The sequence below is a fragment of the Chionomys nivalis genome, chromosome 26, assembly GCF_950005125.1.
Source record: "Chionomys nivalis chromosome 26, mChiNiv1.1, whole genome shotgun sequence".
Lineage (NCBI taxonomy): Eukaryota > Metazoa > Chordata > Mammalia > Rodentia > Cricetidae > Chionomys > Chionomys nivalis.
This window is the reverse complement of record NC_080111.1, coordinates 17,814,407-17,834,750: the sequence shown is the minus strand read 5'-3', so window position 1 is coordinate 17,834,750 and position 20,344 is coordinate 17,814,407. Positions and strand designations below refer to the sequence as shown.

Below are 20,344 nucleotides of genomic sequence, written 5' to 3'. Positions count from 1 at the left end.
AGTTTCTGCTACTAGTGTAATCTTTATGAAAATACAGAAATTGTTTTTTTTTCTTTCTTTTTACTTCATTTCCACTGAAGAACTGAAGGATTTTATGTTCCATTTTCAACACCAGAGGGAGTCTGTTAGAAAGAGTAAAATACCATATATTCAAATGGAAATTTCTATCTATATATTTCTATCAAAACCACCAAGACAAGGCCTAGTCTAGGAAGAAGGGAATTTGCAGGTAGATTCTTTGAGTTTGGGGCTCTTTGACTTCAAGAAGCAGAATTCTCTAGAAAATCTAAATGGAAAATGTGACCTCATAATGAGAGTGAGCGTGAGGTGTCCAGGGAGCATGGCAGCTTGCCGAGGCCACTCCTAATTGAGGGACATTGGTAAGACAACATAACAGATTAACCCTGGGGTATAAGGAAAACGAAAGTCAAAGGGGGACAATTAATCTAAATAAAATGAACACACACCATTCAGGGCACCACAGAAGGACCCACTAATGGACAAAGCCCACGCCATACACAGTAATGTGGCCCTGCAGTGCCTGCTGTCTGGGAGGCTGAGGTCAGCCTGAGCAATCATCACAACACACACACGCCTTCTAAAAAACAAAAACCTAATAGTTTTGTTCCAGTTGTGCATTGTAGTTATCACCACAGGGTAAATAAGTATGTGACCACTGGGGAGCAGGGAAAGGAGAACCCACTGGTCTTCTGGGATGCCACCCCTTAAAGAGGCCAAGAATTAGGCAGGAAAGGAAGGGCTTCCCCATTGCAAGGAAGACAAGCAGGAAGAAGGATAAAGCCAGGGCTCAGGGCTTCGCTTGGACAACCCACACAGGTGTGGTCAACTAGATGATGTCAGGGACAGTAGATGATGACGTCAGGGACAATAGATGACATCAGGGACAGTAGATGACGACGTCAGGGACAGTAGATGACGACGTCAGAGACAGTATATGACGTCAGGGACAGTAGATGATGATGTCAGGGACAGCAGATGACGTCAGGGACAGTAGATGACGGCGTCAGGGACAGTAGTTGATGGCATCAGGGACAGGAGATGATGACGTCAGGGAAATAGATGATGACATCAGGGACAGGAGATGATGACGTCAGGGACAGTAGTTGATGACGTCAGTGACAGTAGACGATGACGTCAGGGACAGTAGTTGATGATGTCAGGGACAGTAGATGGTGGCGTCAGGGGCAGCAGGGAAGAGTCTGGACCAGATAGGACTGTTGTAGGACGACTCTTCCTGCAGCCTGAGTCTGAGCAGACTGGAGAAAAGGAGACCAGAGGCAGACCGGGCAAGATGTAGCGCCAAGAAGAACGGCAGAGGACTGCCGAGACCATGGTAACAGGAAAGAGTGTGAGGCAAAGATGCTCCTGGAGTAAGGGCTGGGTCTGCGGGTCAGATCAACAGGAAAAGGTATTTTCTGTGGGTAAAGCCTGAGGACCCGAGTTCTAGCCTGACGAGTCACTCGGTGGAAACTGAGTCCCTCAAGCTGCCCCAACCCTCCCCACACATGTGGCATACCCCTCCATGAAACCCACAAATGATAGTGAGAAAGAGCTGTGGGCAGCCCTCGGTTTAACTCTAGAAAACTAACTTCCAAAGAAGGGAAGAAAAATACTCAAATAAATCTGGCAAATCAATGCTGCCATTAAGGGCAACCATCATTTTTTTTTTCTTTTTTCTGGCAACTGATTTCTTTGGAAAGAGATGAAGAAGAGTGGCAGGCAGCAACAGCCAGCACTTCTCTGGTTATTTACAGTTTAAAGAAGAGTTTTGCATACCCAAGCATGTTTGGAACAATGGAAAACACAACAAAAATAGACAGTCATTACGAAATGTATTTTTATAATAGATAAGTTACTGCATGTTTTTTCATATGACAAAAATCATAAGCATCAAGTAAACTTCAGTCTGAATGTTCACTGAATAGAAAGAACTCAACTTTTCTATCTTTTCCACTAAATTATTTGTAAACTAAATATTCCCAAACCTGCTTTCAACTCATAGCCAGGCCAATCTACTAACTCACCCAGTGGGAAGGAGCAGCTGAACATATTGCCAGCAAGAATGTTTAAAATTGAAAAGCAGAGGAGGGAGTCAGCTGTGGGGTTCACATTTGTAATTCCTGCATATGGAAGGCTGAGAGAGGAGGACGACCACAGGTTCAAGCCAGTCTGAGCTACAGAGTGAGTTCTGAGCCTCCATAGGCTTTATAGTAAGAAGTGTCTAAAGGGGAGAAGGAGAGAGAGAGAAGGGAAATAAAATAGCTAGTAGCTGGACAGTGGCTCAACCCTCAATCCCAGCACTAGGGAGGCAGATGTAGGTGGATCTGAGCTCAAGGCTAGTCTAGCCTATAGTGCTGGCTGCAGGACAGCCAGGGCTACACAAAGAAACCTTGTCTTGAAAAACCAAAAATGAAATAGAAGTTAGCTACATGCTACACATAAAACACAACTAAAATCCAGCAGCACAAAGGCTTAAGAGACAGGGGTTCCTAAAGTTAGTCCACAGAAAGCAGAAACACAGGGAAGCAGAGGGAAGGATGCCAGCAGCAGATTTTAAAAGATTCAGCTCAGTAGGTGTATAGGGCCTATAATCACAACACTCAGAAGGCTGAGGCAGGAGGATTGCAAGTTTGAGGACAGCCTAGGCCAAGCACGGAAAGCTTGTGTCGAAAAATAACACAAATCACGAAGAAACATTAGCCAGGGAGAAGAATATTATTTTATGTGGGAAAAAAATGCTATGATCCATGATAAAGCATGATACTTATCTTAATACATAAAATATACTATAAGCCTGATTACTCAGTGACTAACACATCACATATTATGACATGTCAAGATCATCTATGCATACACATACATTTACACACAGAAGTCTGTTCTCTTCAACAAATACTCTTCACTTTAGACACTGTGGCCGTGCTGTGACTAACTACAAACTAGTCCTTGAAGAGATCTGAATTCCAAAGAGCAGAAATAATTCGACCCATATTTCTTCTACAATTAAAGACACAAGTTTAAAATGGAGGCATCAACCACTTTAAACAAAGAATTCTTCTCCAAGTATTGGGTAAAAAGAAAAAATAAAAAGACTACTTGTTTGAAAGAGGAAATAATATTTAACAAGTCTGATACGCTTTTCACAAATTCTTATTTAGAAATAATTATCTAGCTCTGTTTGTGTCATTTCTAAAAGAAAAGTTTAAAAAGATAACCTATATCTCATGTTCCAACCCAAAAAGAACCATTTAGTATATTAAGTATACGGAAAACAGAGTCCAAAAGGCTGCTACTAATGATGACAATTAAAAAGGTAACTATTAAAACGTTTTTCTGACCAAAACAAAATTTTACTAAGAGATTTATGAACTTTGAAAATGTAAAAACACTCTGCTCCTAAGAGGATGATTACATATAAATCATTCTTTTATCTTTAATTATGAATATAGTGATAAATATCTAACTATTTCTCCAAAACCACATGTAAATGTGTACTGTAAAACTTTTTATCTTAGTATTTTATAGCTACAAAGGTTAGGTGCCATATGGTTTATAAACACTAATAAACCATACAATATTAGCGACAGTCAATTCCATGTAGCCAGCTGGTTCTTACACAATACTTACATTGACTTTTGCTAAATTTTTAGAGGTAGCCCACCAACTGAGCACTGCTGTTGAGATGAGAGTATAGTTCCACGAGTTACATTATATCCATTTTTCTCAAACATTACATGCATTACATCACAGAGGAGTTAGGTGACCCGAGAATGCATGACCAGAATGCACACACCTGTCAATAGCACGAGTGGTTTTTTTTTTTTTTTTTGCCTCAATTTCTGTGTTAGTTACAACGTGCTGACGGCAGGCAAAACAAACTTTTAAGCTTGATCTGCTTTATAAATTGCCTTTTCCATCAGTTTAAGTCTAAACAATTGCCAGAACAATAATTCCAGTCTGAGTTGTCGTGTCTGCCATTTTCCATGGTGTGAAACTTTCCCATCAGCCCCTTCTAAGCTCCTGTGAATGTGCCGCAGAGCGGCAGCTCGGCAGGGTGCAGTGGCTATGAAAACCCCAGCGATGTGGGCAAAGTTATGCGTGCACATACTGAGAACAAGTGTGTTTTAAGTACTTATTGCCTGTTGAATGATAAGCTATTACTGACGGAGAATGTCAACCATGGCTAGTGGACCACACAGAAACAAGATCTGGACCACACAGGTCACACTTTTTGACCTCCGGTTTGACTGATTGCTTCTTTCATCACTAAAATCAATTCTAAGTTGATTATATGCCTGGGTTTTAAAAATACAGGAATAAGAAGTGAAAGATTGCTAAATGCCTGGCTGGGTGATGAGCCCCTTGTATGTTAGTGTCTGGAGGAGTTCCGAAAGAGAGGGTTTGCTAACTGACTGAAACGGAAGTGCCGTGCCAAAGCCTGAGGCTTGCCCATTCGTGGAAGACAGAGCAAGAAGGAAAGAAAATTGTCACCAAGAATATTTTTCTGTTTAAATTTTCCAAATGTCTTGTTGTTCGTTTTCAAAGGATTTCAAAAAGATATAGTTTCAAGAAAACATTCAGTCTTTCACAACGTTTTGCGGAGTGTCCTCCCAACGTCACATCTGAACATCTCCCTAGGACCAGATACAGTACCTGGTTAGTCTTCCCACAGGAAGCACGGAGAACAAGCAGATAAGAAAACTGTGCATAAAGCTGAAGACCCTGCCAGAGATGCGCTTCCAGTGCGTCGCCAGAGATGCCTGGCTAAGGAGAGCAGCCGCCACCCTCCAGTCAAAACTCAGCAGAGCAAGCTCGCTGAAGGGGACGCGGAGTGCCTGGAACCCAGACAACAGTCTGGGGAGGAGGCACGTTGGAGTTCTGTTACAGAGAGATCTCAGACACTAGAAAGGAAGTTGGGGGTCAGGCTCCAGAGCCCAGGAAGGGAAGGAGAAAGTCAGGAAGGTCTATCTCAAGCCACTGGGTACGCTGCTACAAAAGTGGCAAAGTCACTGGCTGAAACAGAAGGCCAGTGGTCAGCCATGCCTGCTCAGGAAGGACAGCACAGACACGGGCTTGGGGACCAGAAGGCAGCTGTGCCCTCATCATGCCGCCATGGCCGGGTGCTGATGATAGGGGACTAGCTCGGAAGTCAACCACAACAAGCCAAAGTCTAGAACTCAATATTTCAGTGTGACACGAATAATACACCCGTGCCAGTCAGAGCATGAGGAGCGTGCGCGCAAGGCCAGCCTGAAGTCACAGGTGGTCTACCAGCCACAGCATTACCTGGGCAGGAGTCGCATCGTCCTGTTGGTGATCGCTGTGTTGGACAGATTCAGATACAGGACGCCAGGGCAGCCCTCGGAAATGTGTCTCATCGATTCATCCTGCATGACAAAAGAAGAAAGAAAACTGTATCAAACCCTCGGAGGCTTCGCATCTCTCTTCCCGTCCCAGAAAAACATTCACATAACCAAACCCTCAGAGGCTTCGCATCTCTCCTCCCGTCCCAGAAAACATTCACATGTAACTTGGTCCTTCACATTCTTTGATACTACTTCAAATAAAAAGCAGAAACTTCACTGCTCTCATTTTCTCTAGAAATAAAACTTCATTACATCACATGGCGTTTTTTATTAAAAGGTGAACGCTTGCAAATGCCCGTACGCGACACAAATATCACAGAGTGACTTTCGGCTACCCAGATATAAAAGTGTGATCACAAACTGGCGTGTTTTAAAGTTATTCTGAAAGACGGGAATAGTGAACTCTCTCAACAACTGGATTTCATTAAATGTAAGGCCACGTTGAGCCAAGGCATGTCATCTGTCTATGTGACTAAATCACTATGGTTCTGAGAATGATACATTTTAAAAGCTAAATAACTCTGAGATGGACTCAGTATCTATATTTGAAAAGCAAAATGTGGTGTTTTGAAAGAAAATGACCCCCCCACACACACATAGGGAGGAGCACTATTAGGAGGTGTGGCTTTATTGGAGTAGGTGTGGCCTTGTTGGAGGAAGTGTGTCACTGTGAGGACAGGCTTTGAAATCTCCTATGCTCAAGCTACACCCATTAACACAGTTCACTTCCTGTTGGCTGAGGATCAAGAGGTAGAACTCTCAGCTCTTTCTCCAGCACCACGTCTGCCTGCTGTGGCCATGCCCCACCATGATGACAATGGACTAAACCTCTGAAACTCTAAGCCAACCCAATAATTGTTTCCCTTTATAAGAGTTGCTGTGGTCATGGTGTCTCTTCACAGCAAAAGACACCCTGACTGAGCTATAAACTACGAACAACACATGAGGGATATTGAGGGCGCAAGATCTGATGTTGGGATTGGAGTTGGAGAGAGAAGCTGAAGTGAATGAGGACTATGGCTAACATGAACCCGAGAGGCAATGGTGTCAAACAATGGTCTTGAACTAAGGCTGAAAAAGACCAGGTGAGGGTCAAGCATTGGTGGTAATGAGCTACCCTGCATATAAAAAATATAGAAAATACAGTAACTGTTGATATAATGGTGCATGCCTACAACCCCAGCACTGGGAAGACAGAGGCAGGAATCATTTAACCTCAAGTTCAGTGATAACCTGGGCTACATAATGAGTTTCGGCCCAGCTTGAGCTACAGACTGAGACTGTAAAAACAAAAGACAAGAGAGAAGACGGGAACAGAAATAGAGTTAACAATAGGTTTTCATCTATTTAGTGAATCTCCCTAGAATATCACCAGGTATCAGCTAGGCTTAAATACCCATGCTTGGAGCACATACAGGACACCCTGTCCAGAAAGGGATAGCCCACTACTGTCTGGAGGAGGTGGTTCGGAGAATCCAGATGGGCAGGACAGCTGAGACACCACTCAGGGTAGCAACGTCGGGGTCAGTTCAACATTCTGTTCTTCACTGTTTCATAACAAAACCCCGGGGCACGGCAGCGGGTGGTTGGTCACCCAGTGAGCCACTTCCTGGGCAGCCAATCCTATCTTAAACAGGACCCAGGGGGTCTTCACAGGGAATCCTCCGGTTAGCGTTTCATGTAGGCAAGCGGGGCCTTTGGAAAGCACCGCGGTCTCAGCACTGCACTCAAGCGATCAGTAATCTTTCCGGTCATTTGAGCACCAAGTGTAGGGTCCTGAGGGGTGTAGACGAAAGCAAAGATGGCCATCCCCACATACAGCGCCATACTTTAGCAGGTGCACAGCTTGTCTCTGAAAATGTTCGGTGTGCCGGTCACTGTGCTGGGGATAGAAGGGAGGTGACAAGGCCGGTGACAGAGCTGGCTCAGCCACCCTTAGAGGGCCAAGAGGAGGATAGTGGGTGCTTTGTGTGCAGTGGGCCAGCAGCCCCTTCTCTGCCTTCACCCTAACAAGTTCAGACCACTCCCATCCTCAGTCCTTAAGAGAAGGCAAGGCTCCACACTGAAATGTTTGAACATAAAATGCAACACCATTTGAACATGCTCAATGGCTCATGAATTTGTCTATGACACATAAGACTCGAATTCTTCAGTGTGATATATTTTACAAGACAAGATTGCATATACTCAAGCTCTTTGAATGAGTGTTACCCCATCTTTAAATGTAAGCCTGTCTCCCAGCCTGTTTCTCGGAGGGGGAAACAACAGTAAAATGGGGCTGGATAAAATTACTATCCCTTTATAGATCCCAAACTTGGACAAGACTTTGATGTTCACAGACTCGATGCAGATGGCTTTGTGTTGGCTTTCCTAGTAGAAGGCCAAATTCAAGGAATGCAAGTTTGTATTCATATGGAGAACTAATACTCCCCAAGGCAAGAACTGAAAATTAACTCACATTAAAATTCCTTCTAACACCTAATGGGATAGCTTTAAAAATCCATAGATTTTTAAAAATATCCATAGAAGAATGAATCCATTTCACAACAACCGCTTTTTAATGCTCGTCGTATGTCTGAAGAACATACTAACAGAGACTTGCGTCTCTCCTGATGAAGAAGTCCTTTGCACCTGGCTGGGAGAGGAAGAGCCCAATCAGAGAGACTTTTTTTCCTCTCATGGGTTCTATGGCCCGTCTGTCTGTTCCTTGCTTTCTTGGGGATGCTCCTGAACATAAATTAGCAGTTTGTTGTGTTGAGGCATGAGCCTCCGAGAAGAGGGTTGACTGACCAAGCCGAGAGCAGTGGCCTGGTGGGTGGGAACCAGACATCTGAGCCCCAGGCTCTCGCTTTGAGCGAGGAGAAAGGGAGGTGAAGTGTTCCAAGGCTCTCAGGGCTTTCACGTTCATATTTTATTTACTCATAAAATGTCTTCCACCTTTGGGGAAAGTGAATGCTCTGCTCTGAAACTGGGAGGATAAACTTCATGGAAAATATGAGAAGGGGGTTTTCCAAGTGTTCCTTGTTCTAAGAAGGAGCTACAATGTAAACATGAATATAAGAGCAGAAAGTATAAACGCTGAGGGACTCGGGCCACAGTGCTAATCTGGGAGAGACGTAAATTCATCCTGTCAGAAAGAAGTAGAATTGCAAGGTGCTAAGGAGTCGGGACAAAACAGGAGGTGATTTCATGGATGTGACTTCTCTGAAGGATAAGAAAATGTTCTAAAATATTGGGGCTACGGTTCTGCAACTTTATGTGTCTACCATGGATTATTAAAATGTTCACTTTGAGTAAATGGTAACATCAATTTGTTTTTATTTCTACAACACCATTTTTTAAAAGTTACTTTTTCTAAAGTGTATGGAAAACCCAGTGTAGATGAACTGTGCTTCAGAGGAGGGACAGACGTAGCCAAGCTGCAGCTGTGGGGAGTGGGAGGGGGTAAGCCATCATTCAGTCAGACAGAAAAATCCGTCCAAGGGTCCATGAAATGGCATTGTAAGGACTTCAAGTGACCTAATGTCAAAACATGGCATTTGAGGAGGAGTAACCATGACGAGGAGGCATGTTGCTGTGTGCAGTGTTGGAGGGACGCTGAAGGGCCAATTTAAGGCATCTTGCCACCTTTGCCAAGGGCCTTGGCCTCTGGCTGGTACCAGTGTGAGCTGAGGGTCACTGAACAGTCAGACTGTCCTTCTGCCCTCTGTGTCCCCAGGACCTTGTTCCCTTGCTTGGGTAGACTGTCTCCATCGGCTCCTATATACCTATGTGCCTTGCCTTGCCCCTCTTCCTGGAAACCATAGTCTATAACTCACGTTGACTTTCTTGTGTCTGGTCCATTTCACAGCTCCCTACATTTGTATCTGCGCCCTGACATCCCACTGGGATGGCTCCAGCAGAAATCAGTGGCCCTAATCCTCAAGTCTGGACCGCCATGCTCAGTGCATTTATTACCTGCCTAGCTGGGCCACTCCTTCCCAGATGTCTTCTAGCCCATGTACATTAACATTTGAGCCCATTCCCTCTCTTCCTTCTTTAAACTTTCATCCTTCTCCTTGGGGTCGGTGAGACACATCCCTACGCCCTCCCTGTTCATCCTCTCTCACTAGATTGACCTTCGTTCTTATAGAGTCAATTAAGGCACATAGACCTGGCAGCACAGGATGGATGTCAGGTTCCATGTGCATGGCCCACAATGCATTACCCTATAGTGGCACCAGATATAAATGTTGGTAAAACCTTCTGTTTTCAAGCTAAGTCTTGCCCCCAAGTACTTCTCATCACCAGTCTTTACCCCCAGTCCGCTGTTGGTTTTGAAACAGGCCCTCAACAAGCTACCCAGACTCACCCTGAAGCACTCACACAGTTCAGGCAGCCTTTGAACTTGCAAACATTCCATCTGGCCTCCTGAGTAGCCAAGATTACACCCTTGTCCCACTAGACCAGTAGGCCCATCAAGGCTTAGAGGAAATGACAGAGATACTGAGCCTTACTGAACCACAAACCCCGCTCGAGGGTGAGGGCAAGGGCAAGGCAGAAAACAAAACCAGGTGGGGTGGCACACACCTTCAACCCCAGCACCTAAGAGGCAAAGGCTGGTGGACTCTCTGAGCTTGAGGACAGCCTGGCCTACATGGTGAGACCCTGTCTCAGAAAAGCAACAAGAGACAATAGCGCATGAGCAAAACCACTGGAACTCGCTGTGCACACAGCAGAGGAACAGGGTGAGCCTGCGAAGAGAGGCTGCGGCTGCAGAGTCTCCGAGGGGCACTAATGCTGAGGTGGTTTGATTTTTTTCTCCAGGGGTGTATGGACGATGGAAGATGTAGTGGGTTGGTCAGACCTGCCTGTAGAAAGGGTATTGTGTGCTCACAGTAAAGAAAACAGATTTGGGGTAGAGAGAAAGACAAGGGGTCAGGGCCAGGAAGGAGGAATCTGGGGTTATGTGCTCATTTCCGTCTTCTTTGGTATGGTTACTAATAGCCACCAGAATCAGCCTGTAAGCCTTGTCTCACATACATGTGCATGAAATATAAATAAGCTCATGTTTATGTAACCACGAAAGAGTCTCCATTTGCCAGAGGCCCCAACGTTGAGCACATATCCACAAGATTAATGGCAGCATTGTGCAGAGGGGGGAAATGTTTTTGCCAATGTTTAATATAGTTTTTTCCACACTCAGCCCCAAATGCACACAAAGTATGTGCTCTGCCCACTGGCTCTCCCGTGTGAGAAATTCAGACCCACATAAACAACAGTAGAGAAACTGTCTTACTCACTGTGAGGGACTGGCAGTCTGAGAGGTTCAGCTCTTGCAGGTTTTTACAGTGGCCTAAATCAAACAAGCAGACGTCACTAAGCAACACACTGCAAACATGTAGTCCTTCACCCTACATTCAACAAGCGTTTTCCTTAGAAGGTAAATAGAAACCTGGGCAAGAAATGTGGTCTCAGGGTGTGGGCTTCTCTGCTCGGGCCAATGGCTTCTTTAAAAACTCATATATACACGTGCTTATTATATCTGCTTATTTGTGGGGTAGAGGAAGAAGATAGAAAGAAAAAATCCACTATTTTGATTTTAAAAAATACTATATACTTGGGGCTTTTAGCTTGAAAGTACTTGAGGAAAATAAATTTGATTGTTTTGTTAGTTTGGGTTTTGATTTTGTGACTTCTTGGTGCATGGTTTTTAATTTTTGTGAATGTGTGCTTCTGTGTGGTACACGGATATGTGTATCCATGCATGTATTTGTGTGCTTCTGTGTGGTATACAGATGTGTGTATCCATGCATGTGAATGTGTGCTTCTGTGTGGTACACGGATGTGTGTATCCATGCATGTGAATGTGTGCTTCTGTGTGGTACACGGATGTGTGTATCCATGTGTGTGAATGTGTGCTTCTGTGTGGTACACGAATGTGTGTATTCATACGTGTGAATGTGTGCTTCTGTGTGGTATACAGATGTGTGTATCCATGTGTGTGAATGTGTGCTTCTGTGTGGTATACAGATGTGTGTATCCATGCGTGTATTTGTGTGCTTCTGTGTGATACACAGATGTGTGTATCCATGAGTGTGAATGTGTACTTCTGTGCGGTACACGGATGTGTGTATCCATGCGTGTGAATGTGCTTCTGTGTGATATACAGATGTGTGTATCCATTGACATACTGACTAAGCTGTCCCCCAGACCCATCTTTAAGCTTCAGTTTTAAGGTATTATATCTATTTTTACATGTACACAGAAATTAACAGGACTACACCTTGAGCATCTGCATCTCTGCCACCCGGAATATAATCTGCATTTTATACTGGTTTTATTGCATGCTCACTCACCCATCTCTCAACTGGTCCTGCATTCTTCCTTATTTTTTGATGCCTTTCAAAGCATGTTGCAAATACTAGCATGCTTCCTCCCCATAATGCATAATGATTGAAATAAACTATTTGTTGTGACTTTTAAAGTTATATTGACATAGAAATTACACTAAATTACAGAAAAGTGGAGGTTGAGAAAAGTCATGTGCCTTAATAGCCCTTGTAATACTGACATCGCATGACGTGGGGAAGATGAAACAGTTACTTGGACAGCTAAACAGCACTTGGGGGAGACACATGAATGATGGCCATGAGTACTGCCTGGCCCAAAGCAGTGGGGAGACATTCTAGGTGGGCAGGGATCCATGAAACGGGGAAACTGCAGGTAAGGACGGCCCTGGCGCTCAATCCAGAATGACTGACATACAGATGACGCACAACTGGTCTTATAACCGTGCCTGCCACTAATAACAGACATGTTACTCATTATAAATAGACTCTTGATATTTCTGCCTTTGCTAATAGTAGCCTCTGTCCTGAGTGACAGATACAAACAAGAAACATTCCCAGAATATCTTTACAAAAGGTCGAACAGTTCCTGAAGCATGCAGGTCTGGGCTAGGATGTAGGTCAGATGGAGAAGAGCTAGCCTAGCACATTCAATACATCACCTTAAGTAGGCAGGGTGGTGCACGCCCACAGGCCCCAGCACCCTGGAGCGGAGAGGAGGATCAGAGGTTCAGGCTCATCCTGGGCTACATAGTGACCCTGTCTCAAAAGGAAAGAAAAGTGTAGATCTTAGGAATCACCAGTAGAGGCCCAGGAATAACATTAGTTTGTGTGTGGTAAATCTTTAGGATAGAACAGCTACCATATTTAAAAAAAAAAAAAAAATTGTCATGGAAACACAGTTGCAGTACAGTGGACAAAGTGGCCCTGGGGTCTGATTTCTAGTTGAGGAAACACAGTTGCAGTACAGTGGACAAACAAAAGGTTTGCTTAAAAAGAGGCTGACTGACACGGAGAAGAAAAGTAACACAGGAAAGACCAGACCTGTATGGGTGAATGACGGTGCCGTTGACTCTGAACATTTCTTGGTCTAAATTCAATATGGGTGATTGAACGATCATGAGCACATGACTGCTCCTAGGTATGGCGGGGAGAAAGGTTACCGTTGATATGAGAGAGAGCACAGCCAAAGGCATCTGGAAGAGTCCAGACTGAACATGGCCGGCAGAAGAGATTCCTTTGATTTCTTCAACCCACACAATGAGGAACACAGGTTTGCGTGTCGCCAGGCTGAGTCCACACAGTCAAGAGCTTCCCACCGTCCAGGCACTGAGCCCCTTTCATCATAAGCCCCATTTTAAAGACTCTGAACTGAGGTGGGATACAATCGGGCAGAACGAGAGCCTTGATTCAGACCTAGGGCCAGGCATATGTTTACGAACCAAGGTAGGCAAGCAAAGGGGGAAGCAGGTTCTACAACACTGCCCGTCCACTAAACTAGGAGGTTCAGACAAAATGAAATAAGCTGCTGTTTCTGTCATACATTGCTCAGGATGACACTTAACTGTTTTCCTTCCTTCCTTCCTTTTCCTCCTTTCTGTCCCACCTAGGAACGCTGCACAGCCCAGCAGAAACTTACTCTCCCTGACCTGAGCTTGTCGAAGCTACCCAAACTTGGATTTCAAAGGAAGACTCTCTCCTTCCACCTGCCTGGTGCCTGGGACCGGCTAGACGTCAGAATGCGCACGCGCACAGTGGCCATCGTGATTCTTCTCTGCTTCTGCGGAGCTGCTGAGCCCCGCAGGACGGGCCCTGGCAGTTTGAGAAGCCAGGTCAATCCCAGCCGCAGCGACAGGCGGGCAGGTGGCGGCAGGAGAAGCAGCCCAGTCAAACGCTATGCACCAGGCCTTCCCTGTGATGTATACACGTATCTCCATGAGAAATACCTAGACTGCCAAGAAAGAAAGTTAGTTTACGTGTTACCCGACTGGCCTCAAGACTTGCTGCACATGCTGTTAGCGAGAAACAAAATCCGTGTGTTGAAAAACAACGCGTTCTCTAAGTTTAAGAGGCTGAAGAGCCTGGACTTGCAACAGAACGAGATCTCCAAAATTGAGAGCGAAGCATTCTTTGGCTTGAATAAGCTCACCACCCTCTTGCTGCAGCACAACCAGCTCAAGGTGCTGACAGAGGAGGTGTTCATTTACACCCCGCTCCTGAGCTACCTGCGTCTCTATGACAACCCCTGGCACTGCACCTGCGAGCTAGACACGCTCATTGCGATGCTGCAGGTCCCACGGAACCGGAATCTGGGCAACTACGCCAAGTGTGAAAGCCCACCAGCACTCAAGAATAAAAAGTTGCTGCAGCTGAAGCCTGATGAGTTGTGCATCGAACAGGAGAGTGAGCAGCCGGACCCCAAGCCCCAAGTATCAGGGAGACCCCCAGTCACCAGGCCCGAGGCCGACTCCACCCTGTGCCACCATTACGTGTTTCCCATACAAACCCTGGACTGCAGGCGGAAAGGTGCGTGCGTGCGTGCGTGCATGGGTGGGCCTCTCCCTCTCTGGTTTCTGCAGGCTGTTATCTAGTTCCGCTCCCTCCCTACATCCCAAGGTGCCCGGAGAGGTCAGGCAGCACTGTCCAACAACAATCAACTCTGTGGAGTCCTAGTCAAGGCAGATGGTAACCGAGGAGGGGGGGGACGGGGGACGGAGACGGACACCCATGCAGCGAAAGTGGTAAGGTGCCTGACTAGCACGTGCCAAACCCTGGGTTCGACCCCCAGAGCCCCTAACTGGGCAGAGTGGCACACGCCTGTAATCCCGGTCCTTGAGAAGTAAAGACAAGAGGGTGGTACAAAGTTCAAAATCCTTCTTGACTACCCAGTGAGTTCGAGAATAGCCTGGGCTCCATGAGACACGGCTTCAAAACACACACCCCTAAAAAATTCACAAAACAAGCGTAAGCAAAGGAAAACAAATTCAAGGTCATTCTCAGTTACCTGGGAGGCTGCAGACCAGCCTGGATTTCATGACACCCTGTCTCAAAATCAATCCAAGTCCCAGCACCTATACCAGGTGCTCACAAGTACACATAACCCTGACTCCAGGGGAGTTCAATGCCTCTGGCACCCATGGGTACCCATCCACATGTGTCATGCACACACAGTAAGAAATAAGTAAATAAATATTTACATAAAACAAACAACAAGACCAACCATGAGAAGTGATTGTTCTCAGCGCAGCACAGGCCATGGGGAAGCGCCGAGATGGAGGTCTGCAGAGAGGCTACAGAGGCTTCTGTACTCCAGCCACTTTAGTCCTAAGGTTTTCATGAACCCTGCTAGAACCAGGCATCTTACTTCTTCCCAGGCTATCCAGAGTGAACAGAAGTAAGTCATTGACAGTCCTTAATCTCTGCTGTATGATATCCCCAACAACAATGAACAAAATTCTTATTGGGTCTTTTTTCCCATGAAACATCTCTCTTTTTCTCTTGGCAAGCATCAGCTATAAAACATATTTTATTGCTTTCCTTTTCCAACTTATTGTTGCCTAAATATAATCTTCCAAAAATACCCCACAAATTAATCTTCTTTGCTCCAAAACTGCAGTGAACCAATATAAAGTTTCATTACACATAAATTTAGCTCATATAACACTGATCAGAACATTAAAGGACAACCCACACCCCTCTAATAGTTAGTGACTATGTAAAATTCAGAGCCCATATTTTCATTTGGAAGTTTTTAATTTTTATGCAGTAGTAATTCTATGTGTCTGTGAGAGACAGTGTGATATTTTAATTTGTGACTATGATTGCTAGCACCCAATCAGAATGTTACCGTCCATTACTTAGACATGTGCGCTTGTGCTGCGAACATCAGTATCCTCTCCGCTAGCTACTTGAGACGTGCTTACGCTACGGTCGAGCGCAGCACAGCAGTTCCCCCTACCCTGCTTTGCCCTCTATCTGTTCACTACCTTCTCTCCACCCCCAACACCGGGCAGAGCCTCTAGCTCTAGACTATAAAATAAAGACTAATTACACCTTTTCATAATTAAGTACAAAAGCCTTTCACTGTGACTTACACGAACCTAACAATCCCATTCCTCGTTTAGTTTTCATTTTTGTCTTCTAAGTCACGTTCCTATAGGATAAACCTATTAAACTCTTTCTTTAAAGCCCAGCATTGGGCAATGGGTGAGAATGTCTGAGCTGCCTTTCTTTGCTTTTTAAAGCAGTAACCTAAGCAACTCTAACAACAGAAATACACAGCAGTGGGAAATCATGGCTAGAATTCAAATATGACAGCCTTAATCTCATCTAATTTCATTGCTTTGTTCGATAAATGGATAACAAATCTCAAATACTAACGTAACAAAAGCTCAGTAATGTTCATTTCTAGGCCCCTGCTGGAGTGCATCCATGCCCTAGACGAGACTTAAAGCATGCCATCGAGCGGGGAGCTAGCGGTGACATCAGTGAACGAGAGCCACTCTCTCAGGGCCTGTGGTGAAAGACATGGTCACTTAGTCCTCACGGCCCTGAAGCAGTGTGGCCATAATCGACATGATCAATGTCACGTCGTAAACGACAAAGCTGGGCACAGAGAAGCTATCCTCAGAAGGTCACGTGGGCACTAGGAATCCACCATTCAAGCCATAACCACCATGCAATACCATCTCTTCCTTCGAGACGGGATGCATTCACTAGACCAAGAATTTACTCATGCTTCCCGATGCTAAAGCCTCCTCCTGAGCTACACAAGAAAACCACATGGTGAATGAAAGCGGGGAGCCTGGGTGTAGCTCCTTCCTGGGAGGAAATTCAGCCTTCCCAACAGCGCAGCAGTGATGCAGATAATCCATGCAGGGTACTAACTTGAGCCAGTTCAACCACATAGACCTCAAAGATTCCTATTTTCTGCCCTAAACATCTGACAAGAAAAAAAATAGCTTTATTCACTAAGTGACAGGCCCTCCAAAGGGAATGTGTGTGGGATTAGTTGAAGGCACACTGTGCCACATTGGCGTGACTGGATTTGCCAAGATCACCAACTGCGTGCTCTAAGACTACTTCTAGCTCTGCATTTACCAAAATAATCTGCCAGCTTTACTTTGAGGGCTGGGAAGGTTATAGAGGTAAATGGCCTCCAGGTGCTTCTGATGTTAGGGCCACAATATTGTCCCCTGATTTCAATAATAATTAAGAAACTTAATTCATAGTAAACAAGCTCATGTATGTCTCTTTAACGACTACCAAGTCTTCAAATTAGTTCTAAGGTTGCTGACAACAAAAAGCCTACTACATGGGAAAATGACGTGGAGGAAATTTCTCTTTATGGTAAGGCTCAGCTGAAAGAGAGGCAGAGCCCATCAGAGCGGACTGTAAATACGCGATCCAGTGAGATGTCTTACCAAGGACGTGGCCCCAGCCGCACTCAGAGGAGAGCAGGAGAGTCAGTTGTTCAAAGCCTTCTCGGTTCAGGTCACATTAAAAGTTCAAAGCCAGACCCTATCTTAAATCTCCTCCCCCGACTCCAGAATATTTTGATCAGTGGTAAATGTGAAACATGGGTGCCATGTGGTACCCGGTCTAGAAATGAGGGCATTGGTGAAGTTTGCTTTGGCATGAGGAAGTGTGTATTTGTCTGTTCTCTAGCAAAAACACACATTTTGCATCAAATTTGTAAATCTCATTCATGTTCAAGGCAAAAGAAGGAGTTGCTTTTCCTCATTACCACTGCCACTGAGACTTCCCTGTTTGTAGGTCATGGTACGAAAACTTGCATTTCCTGCTGATGGAGATGCTATTTTTACCCAGGAGTTTGCTGACGATTCCAAGTTGATCCTATAATTCATATTCTTTTTCTAATACCCACAAACCCACTGCTTACGCTGGGCTTCAAGGTGTCTTTATCACCATCTTTTCCCCACTGATCTGTGGCTAACCTGCTTCAGCTTGTCTTGCGGGTCCTTCCACCATGTATCCTCACACGTGATCCGGAGGAAAGCTCTGGTCAAGAGGCTTCCTAGAACTGAGGAAGTCCTGGCTCTGGTGACAAGGACCCAGCATGCCCTAGAGGACACTGTTAGTTCTTCCTCCCCCACATGTGTGTGTGTTACAGGTGAGGATTCCAGGCAGGTGGACAATAGGAGGCTAGCACCAATAGACAATGGGGCAATAGTGACATAGGTTGAAATTGTGACCCTGTAACTATGGGCGAATGACCTAACTTCTCAGTTCACCCATTTCCACATCTTCTCATTTAATTTTATTAATAGTACCCAGATCAGGAACACAGATAGTGAGTGAGAGTCCAACAAAAGGAGAAAGAGTCCTAGGAAGTCAGACTCGATGGGGTGCACTGTGGAATCTAGAATGGGTGTCCACTACCATCCCAGATGGAAACATAGATCAGTCAGAAAGTGCCGGGCACGGAAGCATGGGGTCCTGGGTTCAATCCTCGGCAGCCATGAAAACACTGGGTATGGCTGTACATGCCCAGAATCCTAGCTCCAGGGAATCAGAAACGGCAGACCCCAGGGGCTCACTGTCCCGCAGCCCAGGCTAATCAGTGACCCCAGGTCCTAGTAAGAGACCCTGTCTCCAAACAGAAACTGTGGACACTTCCTAAGGAAGAACAGCTGAGTGTGACCTGGCCTTCACAGGCATGAGTGTGTACACCCAGAGAATATGAACACACACAAACACACATGCACACAAAAGCCTTGTAATCTGGGCCATTGAGAGGAAAGCCAAAACTAGGTCCAAGTCACCATGACTGTAAATAGACCTGGGGCTAGGAAATCGTAGGTTTAATTAATAGCTCATTGGAACTCTTCATAATTCAACTATTCTGTACCCAAAAGGGCAGTATAGATAAGTGAATACCACCTCTCATAAATGTGTTTTACAGCTTCTGGTTCCAAGAATTTTTGTTTTCTCAAAAAGCCCTTGGGCCACCCTACTCTGCAGACATCAGTCAGTCTGGCCGGTTGCTTCTGATTTTCCTCCGTGAGAACCGGTCGCTTTCCCTCCATAGGCTACAGCTGCCCTGATTAAAACTAACCCAGGCCTCTTCAGTCTTGCTAAAGGCCAAGAGGAAGGGCAAGGCCCCCGATAATATAATGCAGGTGTGATTAACCATTTTTGACAAGCATGATTTAAATACAGAAACACAAATGTAGAGTTAAGGTGAGCTCTGGTCTCCTATTGCTCCTCCTGGCGGCTGCTGGCTCTTTCTGAGCTTCTTTTCTGGTACTGCCGGAGCAGGAAGCTGTGGGGGTGCTGGAGGGAGCTCCATCACAAGGACTTGGGAGTTATGTGGGCGAGAAGGGAGTCAGGTTGGCAAAGCAAGCACAAATTTCATCTTCTAAGGAAAGCAGACGTAAGGTACAGTGTCTCCTTTCTCTGTATTAGTTTTTCTTTTTTAGATTTCAGTTTACATATGCTCAGCCAGGAACTGAAAATATTAAGTAGAAAATTCTAGAAATAAACCACTTGTACGGCTTTAGCAATTTATTAACGCAAACTTGTCATTGGTCCATTCTCCTGTGTGATAGTGTTGCTGATCCGTCATTGTTCCTACTTCACATAGTAAATGTGGCCACAAGCGTGTGTGCGTGGGGTTTGGTGACACAGTCTTCGGCATCCCCTGGGAGCCTTGAGATGTCTCCCCTGAGTGATGGGGGCTGTGGCCACGGTTGGAAAGATCAGGAAGGTCAAGAGTGTGGTGTCTGCGAGAGTGGAGCTGAGATCACTTGCTGGCAGGGGACAGGTGACATGATGGATAATGTGAAGCTCTAACAGGAAGGCAGCAACTGCCAGTGGAGACAGTGATGGCTCCTTAGGACAGAAAGAACAAGGAGGGGACCGCAGCCTCACTGACGGCTCCCCCAGCCCCGACTAAGGCAAGGAGAGCGCTCGTGTAGCTTACACCTCCAGATGGCAGTCCACTATTAAGGGAAGCCAACCTGCAGGGAGCCTCTGAAGCAGAGACTGTGGAGGAATGGTGCTCACTGGTTTGCTTTCCCTGGCTTGCTCAGTTGGCTTTTTCAGCCACCCAGGACTGCCTGTCTGGAGAGGCACCACCCACAGTTTGTTGGGCCCCTTCCACATCAAGCATTAATCAAGAAAATGTTCCACAGACATGCAGATAGACCAACCTTGTGGAAGCCCCCTCTCAGGTGACTCTAGTTGGTGCAGAGGTGACAAAAACTGGCTAGGTCACTCTCTCTTCACTTTCTACTTGGTCTTACTCTGTAGCTCTTTGCTGGCCTAACAGTCACTATGTGTCCTACGTGGGCCTCAAATCTGCAGCAATCTTCCTGCCCCCGCCTCCCACACGCACTACCAGGCCCAGCCTTTCCAGTGTTTCCTGACGGGCATTCTGGGCCACCAAGATGGAGTCCTTTCGCTCCCCAAATGACTCAGCAGCCTTAGCTGTGACCTGTGGGGACTTCCTCTCCTTCATTTTCTACCTCCACAGCCAGGGAGTTTCTGGGACCCCTCCCTCGCCTTCTGGTGTCTCCTTCCCCCTCCCCCGCCAAGCTGGGGTTCAGCTTCACAAGTTTAATACAAAATAGAAGTCAGAAAACTGTAACCTACACACTCTTCGTC

The 20,344-nt window shown here is 45.7% G+C and overlaps 2 protein-coding genes across 3 annotated transcripts in view; one reads left to right on the top strand and one right to left on the bottom strand.

The window, feature by feature from the left end:
* The window catches only part of Fbxl13 (F-box and leucine rich repeat protein 13), a 143,774-nt gene that overhangs the window by 62,319 nt on the left and 61,111 nt on the right, over nucleotides 1-20,344 (bottom strand). For both annotated transcript variants that reach the window (XM_057758550.1, XM_057758551.1), the window contains exons 10-11: nucleotides 10,670-10,722; nucleotides 5,308-5,408 (exon numbers count right to left, since the gene is read on the bottom strand). In XM_057758550.1, coding sequence (XP_057614533.1) covers nucleotides 5,308-5,408; nucleotides 10,670-10,722 — 154 coding nt within the window. The remainder of the gene's footprint in view (nucleotides 1-5,307; nucleotides 5,409-10,669; nucleotides 10,723-20,344) is intronic.
* The window catches only part of Lrrc17 (leucine rich repeat containing 17), a 30,276-nt gene that overhangs the window by 4,295 nt on the left and 5,637 nt on the right, over nucleotides 1-20,344 (top strand). The window contains exon 2 of the mRNA XM_057758552.1: nucleotides 13,327-14,242. Within this exon, the coding sequence (XP_057614535.1) occupies nucleotides 13,456-14,242 (787 nt within the window). The 5' untranslated portion in view covers nucleotides 13,327-13,455. The remainder of the gene's footprint in view (nucleotides 1-13,326; nucleotides 14,243-20,344) is intronic.